We start from the raw sequence: 18321 nt of genomic DNA, 5'->3' as shown, positions 1-18321 counted from the left end.
GATTCTCTATTTTACTCGCTTTCACTGTGGACTTATGAGGGAATGGTTTACTAGAAGTAATTTTCTTTAGGTTCCGTGGAGTTGTCAATTACATAAATCACATTTTAAAGATACTTAAAGAACATTCATGTTGGTAGGAAAGACGTGTCCAATGTTACACAGAAAACTTCAGAAATCAGGAGTCATGGCACTATGAAGACCAACTTAGCTGTAAATTTATTAACTAACAATTAGCACTTAGTATTTTCTAAAAGTGAATCCTTCATGTGTACCAGACGTTATCAGTGCAGCTCTGTACCATACGTTAACGTCTATCACTGCTTCAATCCAAATTATTTTGCCCTGGTATTGTAAAAGTGTCTTGCATTCCTGTGTGCCTTAGCTGCTCAGTGTGACAAAATGGATGTTCTGTGCAATAAAAGTCCAGATTTAACTTTTACAAAAGAGGCATAAAAAATGAGGTCACTAGCTGTGTCAAATGACAGCAGTGTCACATTGAGGAGTACTGTAGTCAAAGTGAGATAAGGTTTGGATCACTGTGATAGAGTTCTGTTTAAAGCTGAATTGTCTTTTCTAATATGTGTACAGTTACTTATCTGTCAGAGGATCTGTTTAGACTGATGGAAGCCATATTAGGAAGAAATTCTTCACTGTGAGGGTGGTGAGGCACTGGAACAGGTTGCCCAGAGAAGCTGTGGAGGCCCCATCCCTGGAAGTGTTCAAGGCCAGGTTGGATGGGGCTTTGGGCAACCTGGTCTAGTGGAGGGTGTCCCTGCCCATGGCAGGGGGGGTGGAACTAGATGGTCTTTGAGGTCCCTTCCAACCCAAACCATTCTATGAGTCTATGATTCTAAGTGATGTGTATGCTTAGAGGCTGTCCCAAGGTTTGTTGACCGGTCTTGGATATGCCAGTAGAGGAAGACCATCACACTAAGAATGAAAACCTGTGATAATTTGTGGCTTTAGGAAATAGCAAGTACAAGAAAGTGTTATTTTTATTCTGCAGAAAAATCCAGTAAAAGGTTTCAAATGGATTCATCATAAATTAACTAAATCTGAATTTCTCTGTTCAATATGGCGATGTTAATGAGTATAATAATGTTAATGGAGGAAGAAGGAAGGGAGAAGGGGTCATTCTAATATTACCTACCTGAGTTTTTAATCATTGTCTCTCTATAATTGCCAATGATTGAAAGCCTGTATTTAGAGATTGAGGGTAAAAACCTTGAAGCTCCCCATATGAACAGTAATGGCAAAATAATAAAAATAGTGGAATGTCTCTTTTCCATTGTTCATCTCTTACACTATTGCTCAGTTAGGCTTTAGAAACTTGTTAAAATGGAGAGTGGAAAGGAGAAGAAATGTTCTGTACTGGTTCCAGACCCCATAGGCAAGCATGAGGCAGTCATTTTGGTCCTTACTTAAAAAAGTGAAATATGAAAGTCTTGATTGTGTTTGTTGTGATCTAAATATGTTTGAGGCTATTTGCAGATATTTTTCTGGGACTGTTCTCTTAACAGATTTAATTGAGTGTATTTGAGAAATTGTATTTGTTATAAATAATAAGTCATGTTCTAGGATATTAATGTTAACCAGAAGTTATAAACATTACAACTAGACTGCCTGTCTTTGCTCAAGTAAAACTGTGTGAACAATCCAAAGAGCTGAACGATTTAAGTATAAGTTTTTCTAACTGTTACTTTACCATAATAAAAACTGATAAGAATACATAAGTCCTGATAATAAAGGTAATAATAGTGTGTTTGATTCACAGGAAGGCAGTTCAGCAGTAAGGGATGAACAGGTTAGCACTGCTAGTGAAGATACTGGGTCGTTTCTGCTACAAGAACAACAAGACTGTCTGGTCTGTCACGAATCTCTTGAGTTGGAAGAGACCCCAGAACTGGCAGAGGCAGCAGCTCCCGAGAGCTATTCTGAATCTATCTGTGAAGAGGATGTCACTCTTGCTTTGAAAGAGCTAGATGAGAGATGTGAAGAAGAAGAAGCTGACTTCTCTGGTTTGTCTAGGTGAGATTAATATTGGTTCTAAGTGATAGGAATTACATGTTATCAGTGCATGGATCAAAGAAAGTAGGCTTTCTTATAGTGTGGGGTTTTCCATGACTCCCATAGTACAAGTATCTAAAATGATGTTTTGCATATCTGGAATAATGCTTGATTGGTTTTGCCTGTTATAGCAAGTAAACTCAGTACTTTGCTCAGCAGTTGTTTCTGGTACAGGGAAAACAGCTGTGCAGGAAAAGATGAGAATTCTTTAATCAAAGGAATCTAGCACAGTTCATCACTGTCAATAGGACAGAAACGTGAAAAGAGGTCAGAGCGTGTTTAGGAGTGTTTTCTTGGCAGGCACCAGCTGCAAGCAGTATAACACGGTAAAGCCCTTGAACTGCTCTGAATTATGGCAGAACCTATTTTGGCACCCAAAGACAGGAAAAGATGGGGCGGGAGGGGAATGTTGTGGGGTTTTTTTTAAACTCAAAGCTCCTGTAGGAGTCAGGCCAGTTTAGTCTTTGAATTTGCTCAAGGTTTATTTTCAGTGTTAAAGTTAATCAGTTTCTTGTATATTTCTAAGGCATTTTAAAGTACAATAATGTTTTTCCATTTTTTAATATGGAGAGCAAAAATAACTATTGAGAGGAAAAGTTAGAGTTAGTCCTAGCTGGTTGAGTCATATTTAAAGTGAAACCCAAAGCTTCTTGAAGGTAGCAGTCTCAGAAGGAGGGAAAACAAACAAAAAACCCCAAACAAACAAATGAAACCACAAACAACACCCCCCAAACCAAACAAAAAAAAAAATCCAAATTGTTCATAGACTTGTTCATACTTAAAATTTGTTCAGAAGTTTAGATTGAATAATACATAGGCTTAGTGTATATAGGAATGTAGACTTTGTGTGTATTCTGTCAGAGCAATCATTTAAGGAGCCTTTTACAGAAAAGGACACAACAGGCACTGTAAAAGACCAAGTCATTTGAGAAGGCTGTACTGGGACAGACACAGAGAAATTGCATCTTGTAATCCCATATGCAACCTACAGCAATACGCCTTGCAAGAAGGCTGGTACCAGTTAATAGCAGTTTATTTCCTAACATGCAACTGAAAAAATCTCTTAAGGTTTTAGTTTATTTACACCAAGCAAACAAACAAACCCCCCATAGTTCTAGTTTGAAGAGCAACAGAGGTGATTATAGGGTTGATACGCTAGTTAGAAAACGTCTGAAAATCTTTTTGAAGCTTTGCTTACACATATTATTCCAAAGGATTGCGTCTAGCTTTTGAGCTTTGTGCTACTGAAATGAATGCACCTAAAAACAGCACCCCCACTTCTGGTTTAAGACACGTTTAAGTCTTGTTTAAGACATACTTGGTGCTGCTGTGAATGAGGTGGTGTTATAGAGAAAAACAGCATGTGTTTAAAAAATTATTTTAATGAACTATCTGTACTTGGAATCCTCCCTCACCTATTTTTGCTGCGTAAGTACAATTATATAAGGAGAACTGTCAAAATGTATAACTCCTTGTAATACAGAAAATTTTAACAATTAAGTTAATGATTGTAAGTAGTAGCATTGATTGATTTATAGTTTGGTATTTTTATTGGCTGTTTGGTGCCTAATGGAAAGTATGACTGCAGAATGCTCTTTGAACAAAGGCCCGTTAAATTGATTGCCCATAAAAATGAAAGTGTTCCAATCTATCTCCATTCACTTATGATGTTACTTAAGACAGTTATAAAATAGTATTACACTGCTAAATTAGCTCTTGTGTTTCTCTTCAGGGAAGCTAAAATTTATTAGAGGTATTGGTGGACCATATGTTTAGATTAATAAAAATTTGAAGAATTGAAAGTTAATTCAGTGGTGTATAGTGCTATATATAACCTACAGATGCGCAGAAATACCATGTTTAAATAAACTTTGGGGGTATTTGAGAGGATAAGCAATTTTTTATATTGCAGAAGCAAAAGTTTTTGATTTTTTACTCTTTTCTTGGTTCATAGTTACCTTAGTTGATTATTTTACAAAGCACTACTCTGAATTCCAAATTCTTTTTTTTTTCTTCTTACCAAAATGAATTATTTTTTACCCTGAAAAACTTACTGAGGAGTTAATTTCTGTTGTTTTGTTACTTATAGTCAAGATGAAGAAGAACAAGATGGATTCCCAGAAGTACAAACTTCCCCACCTCCTTCACCGTTTCTTTCTGCCATATTGGCAGCTTTCCAACCAGTGGCATACGATGATGAGGAGCAAGCCTGGCGCTGCCACGTCAATCAAATGCTGTCAGATACAGATGGATCTTGTGCTGTCTATACATTTCACGTCTTCTCGAGATTGTTTCAGGTCAGTGAATTGTCAATGTGCGGTTGTTTGTCTGAAAGCCTTTCCTCCTGCTTTCGAAACTTCTTCCCCTCTGTAACTGCAAAAGCCGCAAGATTATGACAGCAAGAAGCCTTAGAAAGCAGATCAAAAGCAGACAGAAAACCCACCACGTTGCTAAAAGAATGTTATATGGTCATACACTGTTTTTCTGTGGGATATCTACTCAGGGAGGAGGGGTGGAAAAAAAAAAAAACAGCTCAAAAAAACCCTGGTTCAGTGTTTCTTGTAAGCTCTTAGTTCAGGTTGTGCCCCTTCTTTAATTTTCTGAACTTCACTCAGGTCTTGTGCTGATTACAGAATTAATGTCTTCCTCCTGGGTTTTCTGTGGGATTCATTATTAAGGGATTGCAGCTTGACAAACATTAATGAATTTATCTTGCATCTGTCTTGTGAGAAAAGTTTGGGGTTTTTTTCTGCAGAGAAGTAATTGAAACACCAGGAGATCCACTAAAGCTGGAAATTTCAAATGCCTCTCTTTAATTATATTTACTTCACAGATCTGGTATCCAACACAAAATGCCTATGGCTTAATTTTTCTGGGTCCCTTCTCCCTGTATGTAGGGGGTGGCTTTTTTACATTTTCAAGGTGGTACCACTTGAACGTACATTATTCTTTCCAACTTCTTATGGGATAGGAGAAGAACAATTAATCTATTTTACTTACAGGCAATGTGCCAAGTGAGCTAAGAACAGATTCAGTACTACAAACCAAGACCTTATGACTCCAACCCTTTCTAATATCTCCAATATTAATTTTGCCTGCTGTTTGGTATATCATAATAAATTTCTCAACGAGAGCCTCATTTTGTTTTACCACACTAGCACACATTTCATCCCAAATGTAAGGGCAGGTTTAGGGTTAGTACTATGCAGTAACTTACCTGTGAAAAATTCTACCTTATCGATAGAAAAAATTGTGCATCTATACCCATTTTCCATTTTTAGTTGAACTTTGCCACAGTGCTGTGAAATTCCTGTTACTTGTTTTAGATTTTTGTCTTTTTGCTTCATCTAGACATCAGGGGTTTAGTTTCTCTATTATACCAAAGCTTAGCTGCAGTTGCTTTTCAGACATTAATTCATTTCCTGAAAGTGCTAAAATGGGAGTTCATATTCTCTTGTTTTCATGAAAGAGGGAGCTAGAAAGAAAGGTGAACTTTTCTGAGGCTTAACGGGAGAGCCCTCAGTCCGCTGGGAAGATGGATACCCTGGGAAGAGGGGCAATAGCAATCCAGGGCTCAAGCCTGGGCAAAGAAGTGTTCCTGAGGAGTCATTACTGGGTGCAGAGGAGGGTTAAAATTATTAAATGACACCCTGGAGGCCTTGTTTGACTGGACCTTTCCACTTCGTCTTCTGGCTCCTACACTGTGTTTAACTTTGCAGCTCTAAATATCATCTTTGTATAGTTTTGTTCTACATGTAGCTTTCTAGGATTTATGAACTAATATATAGCAAAGCCACAGTGTTGTATTAGGCCAAGCCAACAGTCTATGTAATCGAACATGATATACATAGGACCAATTTTTGAAAAAAGTAGAAACCCTGCAGGTGGCGGTTTTGGACACAGATAATGCCATGCCGGTTGTATTCTGACTTGTAAAACTCTATATAATTTTCTACCACACAAACACTTGAAAACAAATTGAACTGCTATCTATACTGCATAAAGACAAATAGTCATCCAGCTATACTGATGCTAAAGGCCTAGATGTGAAAGGAGTTATTGTCTTTATAGATGCATGGTGGTTTTATTGATTGATTGCATTTTCTGGAGCTAGTTCTACATAAATATTCAGAGCAAATTATTAGTTTGTAATTTAATGACCAAAATATATGCTGTCATGATGGAAATTTGCCCTGAAATTCTTAATCTAGAAAGCCAGAGGAGGGGTAGTAAAATACAATGTAAAATAAATGTTTTTCTGATTTGATTTCTAGACCATTCAAAGAAAGTTTGTATCTATAACAAATGATTCAGTCAGCTTTCTTGGCGAAAGTCTACAGCGCATTGGAACAAAATTTAAAAGTTCTCTGGAAGTGATGATGCTATGTTCAGAATGTCCGACAGTCTTTGTGGATGCAGAAACGGTAAAAATCTCATAAACTTACGTACTGAAATATCTATCTGCTTAAACGTTTTTATGTAACGTACAAAATGATGTTTTAACATTTGGAAAATAGCAATGCTCAGGAGCATTTTCAGAGGGTTGAATAAAATGTGTTAATTATATTTTTGCCTTTTAAAAGGGTGCTCTCTAATGTTACTAATTGAAACATCTGAATAATTTGGGGATGTAAAAAAATGTTTTTTATAATTGAAATCAGAAAGGAATTCAAATGTTAGGTGGCTACTATGTATCATAAACATTTGAAAACACAAGTGAGAAGTGCGTTTTCTCTAAAAATAACCTCCAGCTGTAACAGTGAACAGTGAGGGAACTTACTGATACTAGATATCACTTAAATTCCTTTGTTATTCTTTAACTTCTATGCCTGTACGTATTTATTCTATATTCTTGGAACAGAGAAGAAAAAGGAAGACTACTTATCTAGTAGCAACTTTGCCTTTTTAAGTTATATTGTTTATGTATATATTCAATGATGCATGAGAAGTAGCTACAAATATACCATGAAGGCTTTGAATTGTTTGTTGTTAGGCAAATTGAAATCTTGAATTACAGTAAATATTAACGTGAGAAGTCAGCTCAATGTTCAGCAGCAGTCAAAAAAAGCTATGCTAGAATAAATAAGAGAGACAGAAAACATCACTGAGCTAATGTACATATCCCCAATATACCTACATCCTGAATTTTGGGGGCAGTTTTGCTCCTCTGCTCTGAGAGAAAATACAGTTGAACTGGAAAAGGTTCCAAGAAAGATCACAAGGATTATGAAATATATGGAATGGCTTCCATATAAGATATGACTATGTAGGGTAGGATTTTTCAGCCCTTTAGAAGAGAAATCTGTTCACAGATGTCTTGATTATCATTAAAATGATCAAAAGAGGCGTGACCAGCCGGTCGAGGGAGGTGATTCTGCCCCTCTACTCCGCTCTTGTGAGAGCCCACCTGGAGTACTGCATCCAGCTCTGGGGCCCCAGTACAAAAGAGACATGGAGCTGTTGGAGCGAGTCCAGAGGAGGGCCACGAAGCTGATCAGAGGGCTGGAGCCCCTCTCCTGTGAGGACAGGCTGAGAGAGCTGGGATTGTTCAGCCTGGAGAAGAGAAGGCTCCGGGGAGGTCTAATTGCAGCTTACCAGTACCTGAAGGAGCCTACAGGAAAGCTGGTGAGGGACTGTTTATCAGGGAGTGTAGTGACAGGACAAGGGGTAATGGGTTTAAGCTGAAGGAGGGTCGATTTAGATTAGATATTAGAAAGAAATTCTTTACTGTTAGAGTGGTGAGGCACTGGAACAGGTTGCCCAGAGCGGTTGTGGATGCCCCCTCCCTGGAAGTGTTTAAGGCCAGGTTGGATGGGGCTTTGGGCAAGGTGGTCTAGTGGAGGGTGTCCCTGCCCGCAGCAGGGGGGTTGGAACTAGATTATCTTTAAGGTCCCTTCCAACCCTAACCATTCTATGATTCTGTGAAAAATACTAGAAGTTATTGTATTGTTGTCTTATTTGATGTTAAGCGTGATCAAATTAAGCTAGGTGATCCTTCATGTGATACATAATCAAACTATGAAACCCTGTTCTTTTTCACAGTGTCTGTTCATGTTCTCAAAAAGCAGCTAAAGAGATTCATGAAAGAAATAGCCCCAGGATAAATTTCTGAATATGCAGAACAACACATTGACAGAAGCCAAGAAAGCATTCTGGAGCAAGTGGATCACCACATGCTTGCCCCGTTTTGCCCTTCCTTAAGCAACTGCTATTAGACATTGTCAGATGGGGGACTGAGATAGATGGATCTTTGGCCACTTCTCCTGACCTGTTGTTTTCCCTTGGTGCCAAGGGGCAGCTCTGCTCTTATGCTCTCACTTTAGAATATGGAGACTAAAAAAGCATGGATAGTGCATTTCAAGGGAACTGGGTGTAATGTTTTTCATTTGACTTTGCCACTTTAAAAGCAGTAGAAATTAACCAAAAGAAGAAATTTGTTTGGGATGAGAAGGCACAAGAAGAATTACACTAGTGTCTAGCTAAAACACATATACAGGCTTGTGTGTATGTGTACTTGCATATGTACGCACATCCACACATTAGTGTTGTTACATTGGCAAATACTGTGTAGATAAATCTTTCCTCTCCAAATTATTTAATTGAAATGAACCTACTTGTTTATCAGCTTGCTTCTCACTAAGAAAGAACAGCTAATCCAAAATAATGATCATGCACAAATCTTTGGGTTTGTGATGTCTACTCATGCGTACAAGATTGGCATTTGATTCAAATTTGGCCTTTGATTCACTCAGAAAGTAGTTTTCAGCAGAAAGATGCCCCCTTACATCAAAGCACAGGTTCACGAGCGATTTGGGAGTGGCTCATGGCCTACTGGTGATGCAAGATGCCCACTGACTTCTTTGCACTTTGATGTTATTGCACGCATTGAATGCAGAGTGACATCGTGCCACAGAGCCATAAATGCTTCTTGATTGATGTGGACATAGAGGTTGGGAGTAGCAGTGTCTTAATACGGTGGTAGAATAATATTCTTGATGCACTTGGAAAACATGTAGGCATCATTCCCACCCCTGCCTGAATAATATGGGATACTGTGACTCTCCGTGCCACAGTTTTGTGATCACAGTCTTGCGCTTGCACTTTCAAACTGACCAAGAGGTAACAGGGATTGGAGAAAACAACAGGCTCTTAATGTGTGCAAGGGGTGACCAGTGTGAGGGAGGAAGCATCATGTTAGAGGCATGATTATTACAGGAACTGACAGGAGAAGGATTAGTAAGAAAAACCCAAGTGGAAATAAAACTACAGGGAGAAATGGTGTGGAGCAAAGCTGAGGTAGCAGCCCCTGAGGGAGAAAGAGATTTTGAAACTATGTTGAAAAAGGCAAAGTTATCAATGGTAGAAAATTCTTCAAATATCCAACAGTTCCTGGTTCCTACAGACTGAAGCCTTTGCTGGTGGTATAGTTTGTATATTGAGAAGGGCAAGTAACCCTCACTGGACACTCCTTAGGTTGCTACAGGAGCAATCCAGCGGTACCTTTTTTCCTGCTGCAGGCTATTCTATTTACACTAGCTGTGTGTATATCAAATATTCTTCTTTTTGAAAGACCTAAAAATCCCTTTGAAATCTCTCTTTCAAATGTTAACTAGGTATGGCCCTTCTTATTTAAGAATCAAAACTGTTGTTCACTGATTTAACTGATACAGCTACATGTGTTTACTAACTCAAAGGTGTCATGAATGATCTGTACCCAACTAGTTCTAATATGATTGTTTTTCCAAATGTGGACTTGGAATTTCATATTATATAATTTAGATATTAGAACATATGGATTATAGTCAGATGTTACATGACTACAGAGGTGATTGCTTTTATCTTCCAGCTAGTGTCTTGTGGCCTGCTAGAAACATTGAAGTTCAGTGTTCTAGAGCTCCAAGAACACTTGGATACCTATAATGTCAAAAGAGAGGCAGCAGAACAGGTGAGTCTCTTGTATTTCAAAGCATAAAATATTAGAATCTGCTCATCAAGAAAATGTTACAGGTCTTTATCTCTCAATGTGGGTATCTAAAAGTAAACTGTGGGGAAAAAATTCTGAAATAAAGTCCTGTTCCTTTTCTTACTACTATTCTGAAAACCTGACAGTTTTCTTGCATGTAATTCATGCTTGTTGCACATATTTCTGAAACTGACTTTGAATGTATAACATTGCACAAATACACCAGCATTGGGGAAAAAAGTATTAGTAATTTAAAAATCCTCTTTTAAAAATATTCAGATATTTTTAACATGAATATCAGTAAATCATGGTAGGTTTTTTTCTTTATGAACGTTCTGGCTTATTTTATTAGACTGGAAGGGTGGGATTCACCTCCAGATTAAGACATTTACAGATAACTACCTATATGTGAATTAAGTGCCTTAACACCCAGAGTATTCAAGCATCAAGTCAATGCAATTAAAAAAAAAAAAATCAAGAAAGCAATGCATTTTATCCTACTATAGATACTGACTTGTTGCTCAGCTGAATAGGTCTTTAGAATTCTTATTGTTGACTGGATCTCCGCTGACTGTAACGGGGGCTTAAACAGCTGTGTCATACATAAGCACATAAATTTAGGTGTCTCATCCTTCAACTGGATCCCATTGAGGCTAATATTTATGTCAGTTATTTAGAATAATACAGTTTAGTTTTCAAGGTATATGTTAGTGGTTATATCCTTTTTTGCAAAGAAACACAAAGTTGAAAAGTTGAAGATTTCTGTAGCAAGGGCCTGTATATTTGGTTTTGTGAACCTTTGTGTGAAGTTCAGGAAGGAAGATCCTAACTTCAGAAAACCAAAACAGGTAAGATTTCTATTTCAAGAGCCAAAAGAAAACATGGATCAACAATTAGTTTTGCAGGTACAGGAAGAGAGAGAATGAAACAGAACCAGAATTCAAGCCGTGGCATCTTGACAGAGCTGTATTTTGCAGCACAAGTGGCTCCATGTTTCTTGATCGTGCTGCGTTTATTAGAAAATGATGGCCTCTGCCTTGCGAAGATTGCTGACAGCTCATCTGTTGAATAGAATAGATACCCACTTTTTTGTGGAAAGGATCTCAAAAGAACGCAGTTTCCTCAGAACCAGTGCTAGAATATGCCACACAGCACTGTTAATGTAGATAAACTGTTTTCTAGGATCCAAGCCACCATTTCTGCTAAAGAATTGCTGCAGTTTTTGCCCTGCTCTGTGGTAATAACAATTTATTTGTAAACTAACTCAGGAGGTCTAATATAATGAGGTACATTTTGCCATTTAGGCTTAATCAGAAACAAAGTGCTGTAATGGCCAAGATTACCTTCCTCGATGTAATATGTAATATCTGTCAGTCTCCAGTGTATAATGCTGTCATCACTCCTATGAGAAAATAATGTATTTCATTCCTCATTTCAGAGAGCAACACTGAGGCACAGAGAGGCTAACTGATTTGCCCCAGGGCCAGACAGGAAGATTTGAGGCAGGGTATAGAGGAGTGCATGCGTGTGTCCTTAGAATGTTGACTATCAAAACATCGAGGAGTTCTCCTTATATAAACTCCTCCTTTAGCCTACAGTTTTATCATGGCAATAACAAATGGTATTGTTTGGTTGATTTGTCAAAGTATGATGAGTTAAAATTGTGTCCCTTTCAGATGGCCATGAATTCACTTAACGTATTTTTAGCTAATTTTGCACTGCCACATATCATATCGACATAAATCCATGCTGGATATTAAGAGCTTGTTTGTATTTTATTTTACTTGACAAAGGAATATCGATATCAGTTTGGTGGCCTCTGTCGTCATATCATAGTGAAAGAATGTTGTTTTTCTGTAGCGCAGCTGTCAAAAGGATGTCCAGTAACATGTTTTTGTGGTCAGCCTGTCTTCTGCCACAGGATTTGTGAGTGACTGGTGCAAGAAAAGGGTTCACAGGATGAAAGGAATTGTTCTGAAATAACAGAGAGCATTTTGCCAGGGTTTAATTTTTATTTAATCATTTATAAACAGACAGAAGCAGCACTGAGGAGGAAGAAATGTGTAGCTTTGACCAATCATTCCTGACTCCTGCTAGCATGTCATTTAGCTAAATTAGTGCATTGTTTAAGTATTTGTTTTAGCATTTTAATTTAGAAGGAGTGACTAATTATCTTGGATAATTTGTTTTTCTAAAACTTTTTTAAAAGCATTTCTTCAGCTGGTTTTTGCACACATGTGTGTGTGTATTATATAGTATATGTAGACTAAGAATCTTCCAAAGCTACTTCTCAGATATGTTTTACTGGTTTTCTTACTCTGTCCTATTAGAGTATAGGGAATGATTGAAAGAGACTTCCTCAAGTCAAATCTGAATTTCCGTTATTGAGTAGGATACCTAGCACAATTGCCTGCAATCTGAAAGTATTAAAGCAAAACACATAATGAGCTTATTGCAGAGCCTTGCCTTTTTCATAGAGACATGCAGAAAAATGATCAAACTGAGATGGTTGGGCTATTGTATAATAAAGTAAAAGTAAGTTAACAGATATATTTAAATAAATATAGTTTACTTGTTAATCTGGTATCCTCTAGAATCAACCACTGGAAAATTCTGTACATTAACTTATTTAATGGAAAACTGTTGTTTAAAGTTTACCCTGATAGATGATGTTTGTCACTATCAGTGCTGTGTGTTCTACCGGCATTCACATGAATCAAATCTAAAAAGTAAGAGGCTTGGGCTGCAGTTGCTTGAAACTCTTATCTATGCACTGACAGAAGAGAGAGAGAAAGGTACCTATAGTATAGGGAGGGGTGGTTTGGCACGTCTGTTTTGGGGTTAATTTGGCAAACCAACCTGTGCTATGACCAAGACCAAGCACATACCTCTCTATATTACATTTTCAGTAATGCTCTTCACCCTGTATATTTGTAGGAGATATATGGAGAAAACATAAATTGATGTAAAACAAACATATAAAGAAGATTATTTTGTCACACAATCTACTGCTGTTCCCAAAGAGAAAATTTAGGTCTTTCTAGCATGCTGAACATATATTCTGTAAAAATTTTTAGCAAACTACTTTCATCACCTTTTTGGAGCTACTGTTCTATTTTGTTGCAAGGGGGCTGCTTTGACTTCATGTGTGTATTAGGGACAAAGATACTGAACCAGATAAATGTAATAGAAAATATAAGGTTATATGTATATCATACCATTCTAGGCACACCCTTTATTCAGATGGGTTTTGAGATTTTAAAAAGATCTCAAAAGGGCAGTGTGTGAAAATAAATACTAGCTTCCCAATTGCTGATGCTTTTTGTTCCAGTGCAAACCTATTCCATTGTTACCGATGGATGCTGTCAGATAAAAAGAAAAATGAGATTTGCTGCGTACGTTGGTATCCATGTCACTAATTGGAACTGACACTGCGGTGTTTAGAGAATTCCATTTCTCCTCTTGATAAGCACACAGGCCTAGTTAATTCACTAAGTAACCTTTATTAAATTGAGCAGATGGGAAATCACATTTTTCTTTTTCTTGCATCAGACAAAGGTTAGAAAAAGGTCACTAAGATTTCCTATGAGACTCAAGATATCAAGCACACTGTATGCTAAATTATTCTTCCTTGGATCTATATAGAGCCTGTTCTTCATTTCTGAAGATAATCTGCACTTTATCTCAACATGACGCATTCCCATTTCAGTAATACCTGAATTACCTCATGCTTGCAGTTGTTTGCACTGCAAGCAAAAATAGGCTGGGCACTGTGTCGATGAGATGATCAGGTCGTATTGTCCAGTAAGAGCATATTTGATTCTGCAAAGGCTTTACATTAACACTTTTAAATTTGCGTGGTTGGTTAAAGCTAGAAGAGCTTACCCACTGAAATTAAGAAACTTGTTGTCTGCTATAGGAACTGGGGTTAAATACAGCCCTGTATTTGTGAAGGAGAGTGCATGTTTGCATTGTGTAATGTGAGAATACTTCATCTTCCTGGCTTGTATGAACTGGAGGTGATGCTAAACTCCCACTGAAGAATTTATGGGGTTTTTTTCCATCCAGTAAACCTGCATTTGCATCTAATTACACAGGAGAGCTCTGTTTCCTTCTGTTTCTAAAGTAACCTCAAGAAATATAACAGGCTTACTCTTACTCTCTGATTTAGTGCTATATTTTAAAGGCTGAGAAATCATGTTGGTGTAAACCTTGTGCAGCAAGTAAAGAGAAAATATGATCTCATTTAACGAAAGGGATTTTTCTGTCTCCATCCTCGCACACGTGTCACTGTGACAGTACCCAAATTCAATCACAGATGAGTATTTATGCTAAAGTGTACTGTCTCTATCTGGGCTAATGAAGGCTACAGGAAATTTACAGGGGACACAAAAACTACAAAGTGATATATCAGAGGGGAGATCATTAGTGCAAACAACATTGGTAAACAATTGATTTCATATCACAGTTTCTTATGTAATCTGCAATTGTGCGAGACTTGATGAAGTGTCTTATGCAGGTTTAGCACAGTCTTCAATTTGCTCTGTTTCAGAAGATGTTTAATCTTGTTTATATTTATTTTGCAGTGGCTAGAAGACTGCAAAAGAACATTTGGTACTGATGATGGTATTCATGGCACTAACACAGATGCCCAGGTAGGTGTATGTCAGCTGTGAGTCTCTGGATATGAGATTAAAAAACATCTTTATATCTATTGCACAAAAATTCCAATATTTGCAGAGAGATTAAAAATGTATGAAAAGCTTTTCATTTCAGTTATCATACTATCTTTTGGAAACTCAGATTCTTATGAGGTAGTGGTCTAATAAAAAGGGCTCTTTTTATTAAAAGTTGGCATCCCCACTTGGGTTCTAGACTTAATAACACTGAGTAGATAAGCAGACTAGATACCATCTGTGTACCAGGAAGTCTGCTTTTCTGCAGCTGTTTCTAGAAGAAAAAAAGATTAGTGTTCTGCTTATATGCTCAGATAAACTGTCTAGGCAAAAACTTCTACTGAATTTAATATAATTAGTACTATACAAATACATACAACCTTTCTGGAGCTATTACTTGGGTGGGAAGGAACAGGGAGTAAAGTAGTAGTATGGCATACATCTCATGAAACACATCTGTCATCTAACAACAATAGGTGAAGTAACCTATTAATAGTAGTTCAATATTTTGCATGTATTTGCATGGCATTCATCCATGTTTAATATTACTAATTGCTATAGTGAGTGATAGCTTTTCCCTAAGTAGACTAGGACTTTTTTTTTTTTGAACAATAGCTGCATAATATTGACACTGTAGATAAAAAAACAAAGCCAAAAACTAGGCACAAGGAATCTGCCATCTAGAGTCCTGTAATAAGAGCAGTGAAAGACGTAAGAAAGTAGAATTGCAGGTAGCAGATGAACTTACCTTTTCACAATGACAAAAATCCCAAAACTAAGCTTTTCAGCTTAGAAGAGGAATCTTATTGCTTTTATTTTACTATTCATTGATGCATTTGGTCATGTTTCTGTTGCTGAAAATATAGTGTTCAGCAACAGAAATGTCTACTGTGTGCATGGACTGTTTCTTCTTTTATACAGTTTTCATTTGCTCTCATATATATTATATGTATATATTTTTTTAAATTCAATCACAAAATGCACCTGAATTTCTAGAGTAGTGAAACATGTGGTAATATGCTGTTGATTTTTATATTGCATCAAAGTTGCACATTTAAAAAAAATCTTTCATGTGGATAAGCATAGGTCATACAGCAAAATAATTTGCTACCATTTCCAAGGATTTTTGCTTTGCCTAAGAACACAATGTTTAGTGTATTTTCCACTTGGTTTACATTTTCATATACTGACTGGTATGTGTTTAGATACGTAACAACATTTACTATTACAATACAGTAAATGTTCTATATATTAATAAAAAAGCAGCATTTATGTATTTCAGTCCATATTTAGAATGTTGTTTATGTACACGAAGGAACTGTTCTAACATTTAACTGTCAGAACATAACCATTCCTACCATGAAGGTAAACCTTCCCACTGTATAGGTAGGGAAACTAAGAAATATGGAGGGAAACCCACACGCAGGCTTTTATTTAGCTTGTACAGAGAACGCAGGATTCCAAGTGAGGCAGTTTTGTCTGTTCTTCCCTGTTTCTGCAGGGTTTGAAGATAGCCTCTGAAAAGGAGTTACATGACCATTCACATTGATTATTTGTGGGGACCTATTTTGATTTTGGTTTTCAATTCTAGCCTGCAAGACATGCTGGCAATTTTTTCTTTATGTGCTCCTTGTGCTTGCAGGTTCAGTTAAAATTATTTTCATATATAGTATCCATTGAGAAAGCAGAGTCCTGTTATCCTGCTTCATAAATATACACAGTTTTCAGAAGCTCTAAATTTATTCACAGAAGCTTATAGTGACTTGAAAGGAGATTGAGAAGTTACCAAGTGTAAGATCATTTGTTTCAAAAGTCCTTGTATAAATGGAGTGTGGGGCTGATAAGTCTATCCAGTCAATCAGTTAATGCTAAAAATATGTAAATGTTGTCTTGCTGAGGAAAACAGAGCTGCTTCATTCAACAGATATTTTTCATTCACTAACACAAATAAGATTTTTCCTGCTAATTTTTAGCACTGTGGTCAATACAGCTCAGGAATAGTGAGATGAATTCTGTTCTGGCTTGTGTGTTGCCAGCAGACTTGCAAGTAAATCTAATTACTGGATTTTTGCTATTAGTACTTACTCGCAAGCCTGAAAGAATGCATCTGGACTCTGGCTAGACTGTTAGTACAGGACTGGCAGGTAGACAAACCAGATGTCTTCAGTATGTGAAAGACACTGAAGCAGTACAAAGCCATTGTTAAAGGAAAACCTCTCTTGAATTTTTAGAATAGCTATCAAGGTGTGATTTTGGGGGAGAGGGATTATTTATGGCTTACAGTAATAATGAGACTTGGCTTAAAGAACACTGGAACCTAATGGCTAAAAAATATTAAATAATCGACCCTGCCATTCCTCAAAGTCTGATTCTCTGTGCTTCATTAAAGTGAATCATAGAGTTCTTGTTGACTTTGGCAGTTCAAGTTCTCATCTCTTCACAGTGTGCTGTGCCTCACAAGTTTTTTGCTTAGGTAATAATTGTGCTACATATATGGTAGCACAGAATACAGAACAAAACCATGCAATGTTTATAGTCTGTTAAACACATAGTGTATAATTTACACACATTGTGTATAACTGTGATTAGTAAAGCTCAGCTCCTTCTGCCTTTTGGAATGAGACATTGGTTGCATCTTCGTATGTTTACGATGACCATTGTAGTTGCTTAAATGCCATCAATACGCTTAGCACTGTACAAAGCACAGAAGTGAAGTTCCTGTCCCCAATCTGACATATATTTTCTGACAATTTCTCTCCCTGTCCCTCTTTCCCAAATGTTTTTCTGAAATAGCTTGTAAAAACCAAGTGCAATTAAATTACAGAAATTTCACAACAAGGTGTTGAGAATTGAGTTTAGCAAAACAAAGAATTTTCTAAACTGATTCAGAATCCAACTTAACATTACATCTCAAATTTTAAAAGGCATTATTTTTGCTTAAACTGTAGTGGTACAGAACAAGTAAAAAACATTGTACAGATGTTCAGACCTAAGTGTCCTTGGTTTTGATTTCTTAAATTTGCATACCTTTTAAGACTACACAACGTATAAAGACCAGACAGGGTTGTAAGTGAAGTATGTTACTCATGTTGCGGGACAACAAAGCCAACGCTATCTATTGTTAGTTATAGCAGCAAGTAATTTCACTTCAAATTCAGTCTGTTAATTTTTTCCATTCAGGGTATATTTGGAGCATGCTACTTGTATTTCTTCCTCCATTTTATCTGGGACATCTTTTACCCTAATTAAAATTATTTCCTACACTAATTCTTGATCTTTTTTTTCTTTCTTTGTATTTTTGTGACCTGCTCATCTTCTTGCTTAGCAAATGGAAATTCTAGCAGTAAGTGACAGTTCTTGATTTATCAAATGCTTAACCGTGCCAGTCACCAAACTGGTCTCCATCTGTCTTGTCCATTTGTGACATAGTGATGTCTTGTCATAGACAACTACAAAAATGCTGTGTGCTTCAATTTTGCATCATCTAACCCATTGAACTGTTGGTCTTTTGTAGATAATGTGATCCTGTAGTTAATAGAGCATTATAGATTATTCCATTAGCAATAGCTTTTATGTCTGTATGTAAAGCAGTATTAACACTGTCTGCACTTTGAC

At 37.0% G+C, this 18321-nt stretch overlaps 1 protein-coding gene across 12 annotated transcripts in view; it reads left to right on the top strand.

Annotated features, from left to right (window-relative positions):
• FRYL (FRY like transcription coactivator) overlaps nucleotides 1–18321 on the top strand; it is a 181300-nt gene that overhangs the window by 157131 nt on the left and 5848 nt on the right. For all 12 annotated transcript variants that reach the window (XM_054823073.1, XM_054823072.1, XM_054823065.1 and 9 more), the window contains 5 exons: nucleotides 1775–2028; nucleotides 4157–4364; nucleotides 6342–6491; nucleotides 9914–10012; nucleotides 14617–14685. In XM_054823073.1, the coding sequence (XP_054679048.1) occupies nucleotides 1775–2028; nucleotides 4157–4364; nucleotides 6342–6491; nucleotides 9914–10012; nucleotides 14617–14685 (780 nt within the window). The remainder of the gene's footprint in view (nucleotides 1–1774; nucleotides 2029–4156; nucleotides 4365–6341; nucleotides 6492–9913; nucleotides 10013–14616; nucleotides 14686–18321) is intronic.

This window comes from Grus americana, chromosome 4, assembly GCF_028858705.1.
Source record: "Grus americana isolate bGruAme1 chromosome 4, bGruAme1.mat, whole genome shotgun sequence".
Taxonomy (NCBI): Eukaryota; Metazoa; Chordata; class Aves; order Gruiformes; family Gruidae; genus Grus; species Grus americana.
The sequence above is the reverse complement of the archived record's forward strand: the minus strand, read 5'-3'. Positions and strand labels throughout refer to the sequence as shown.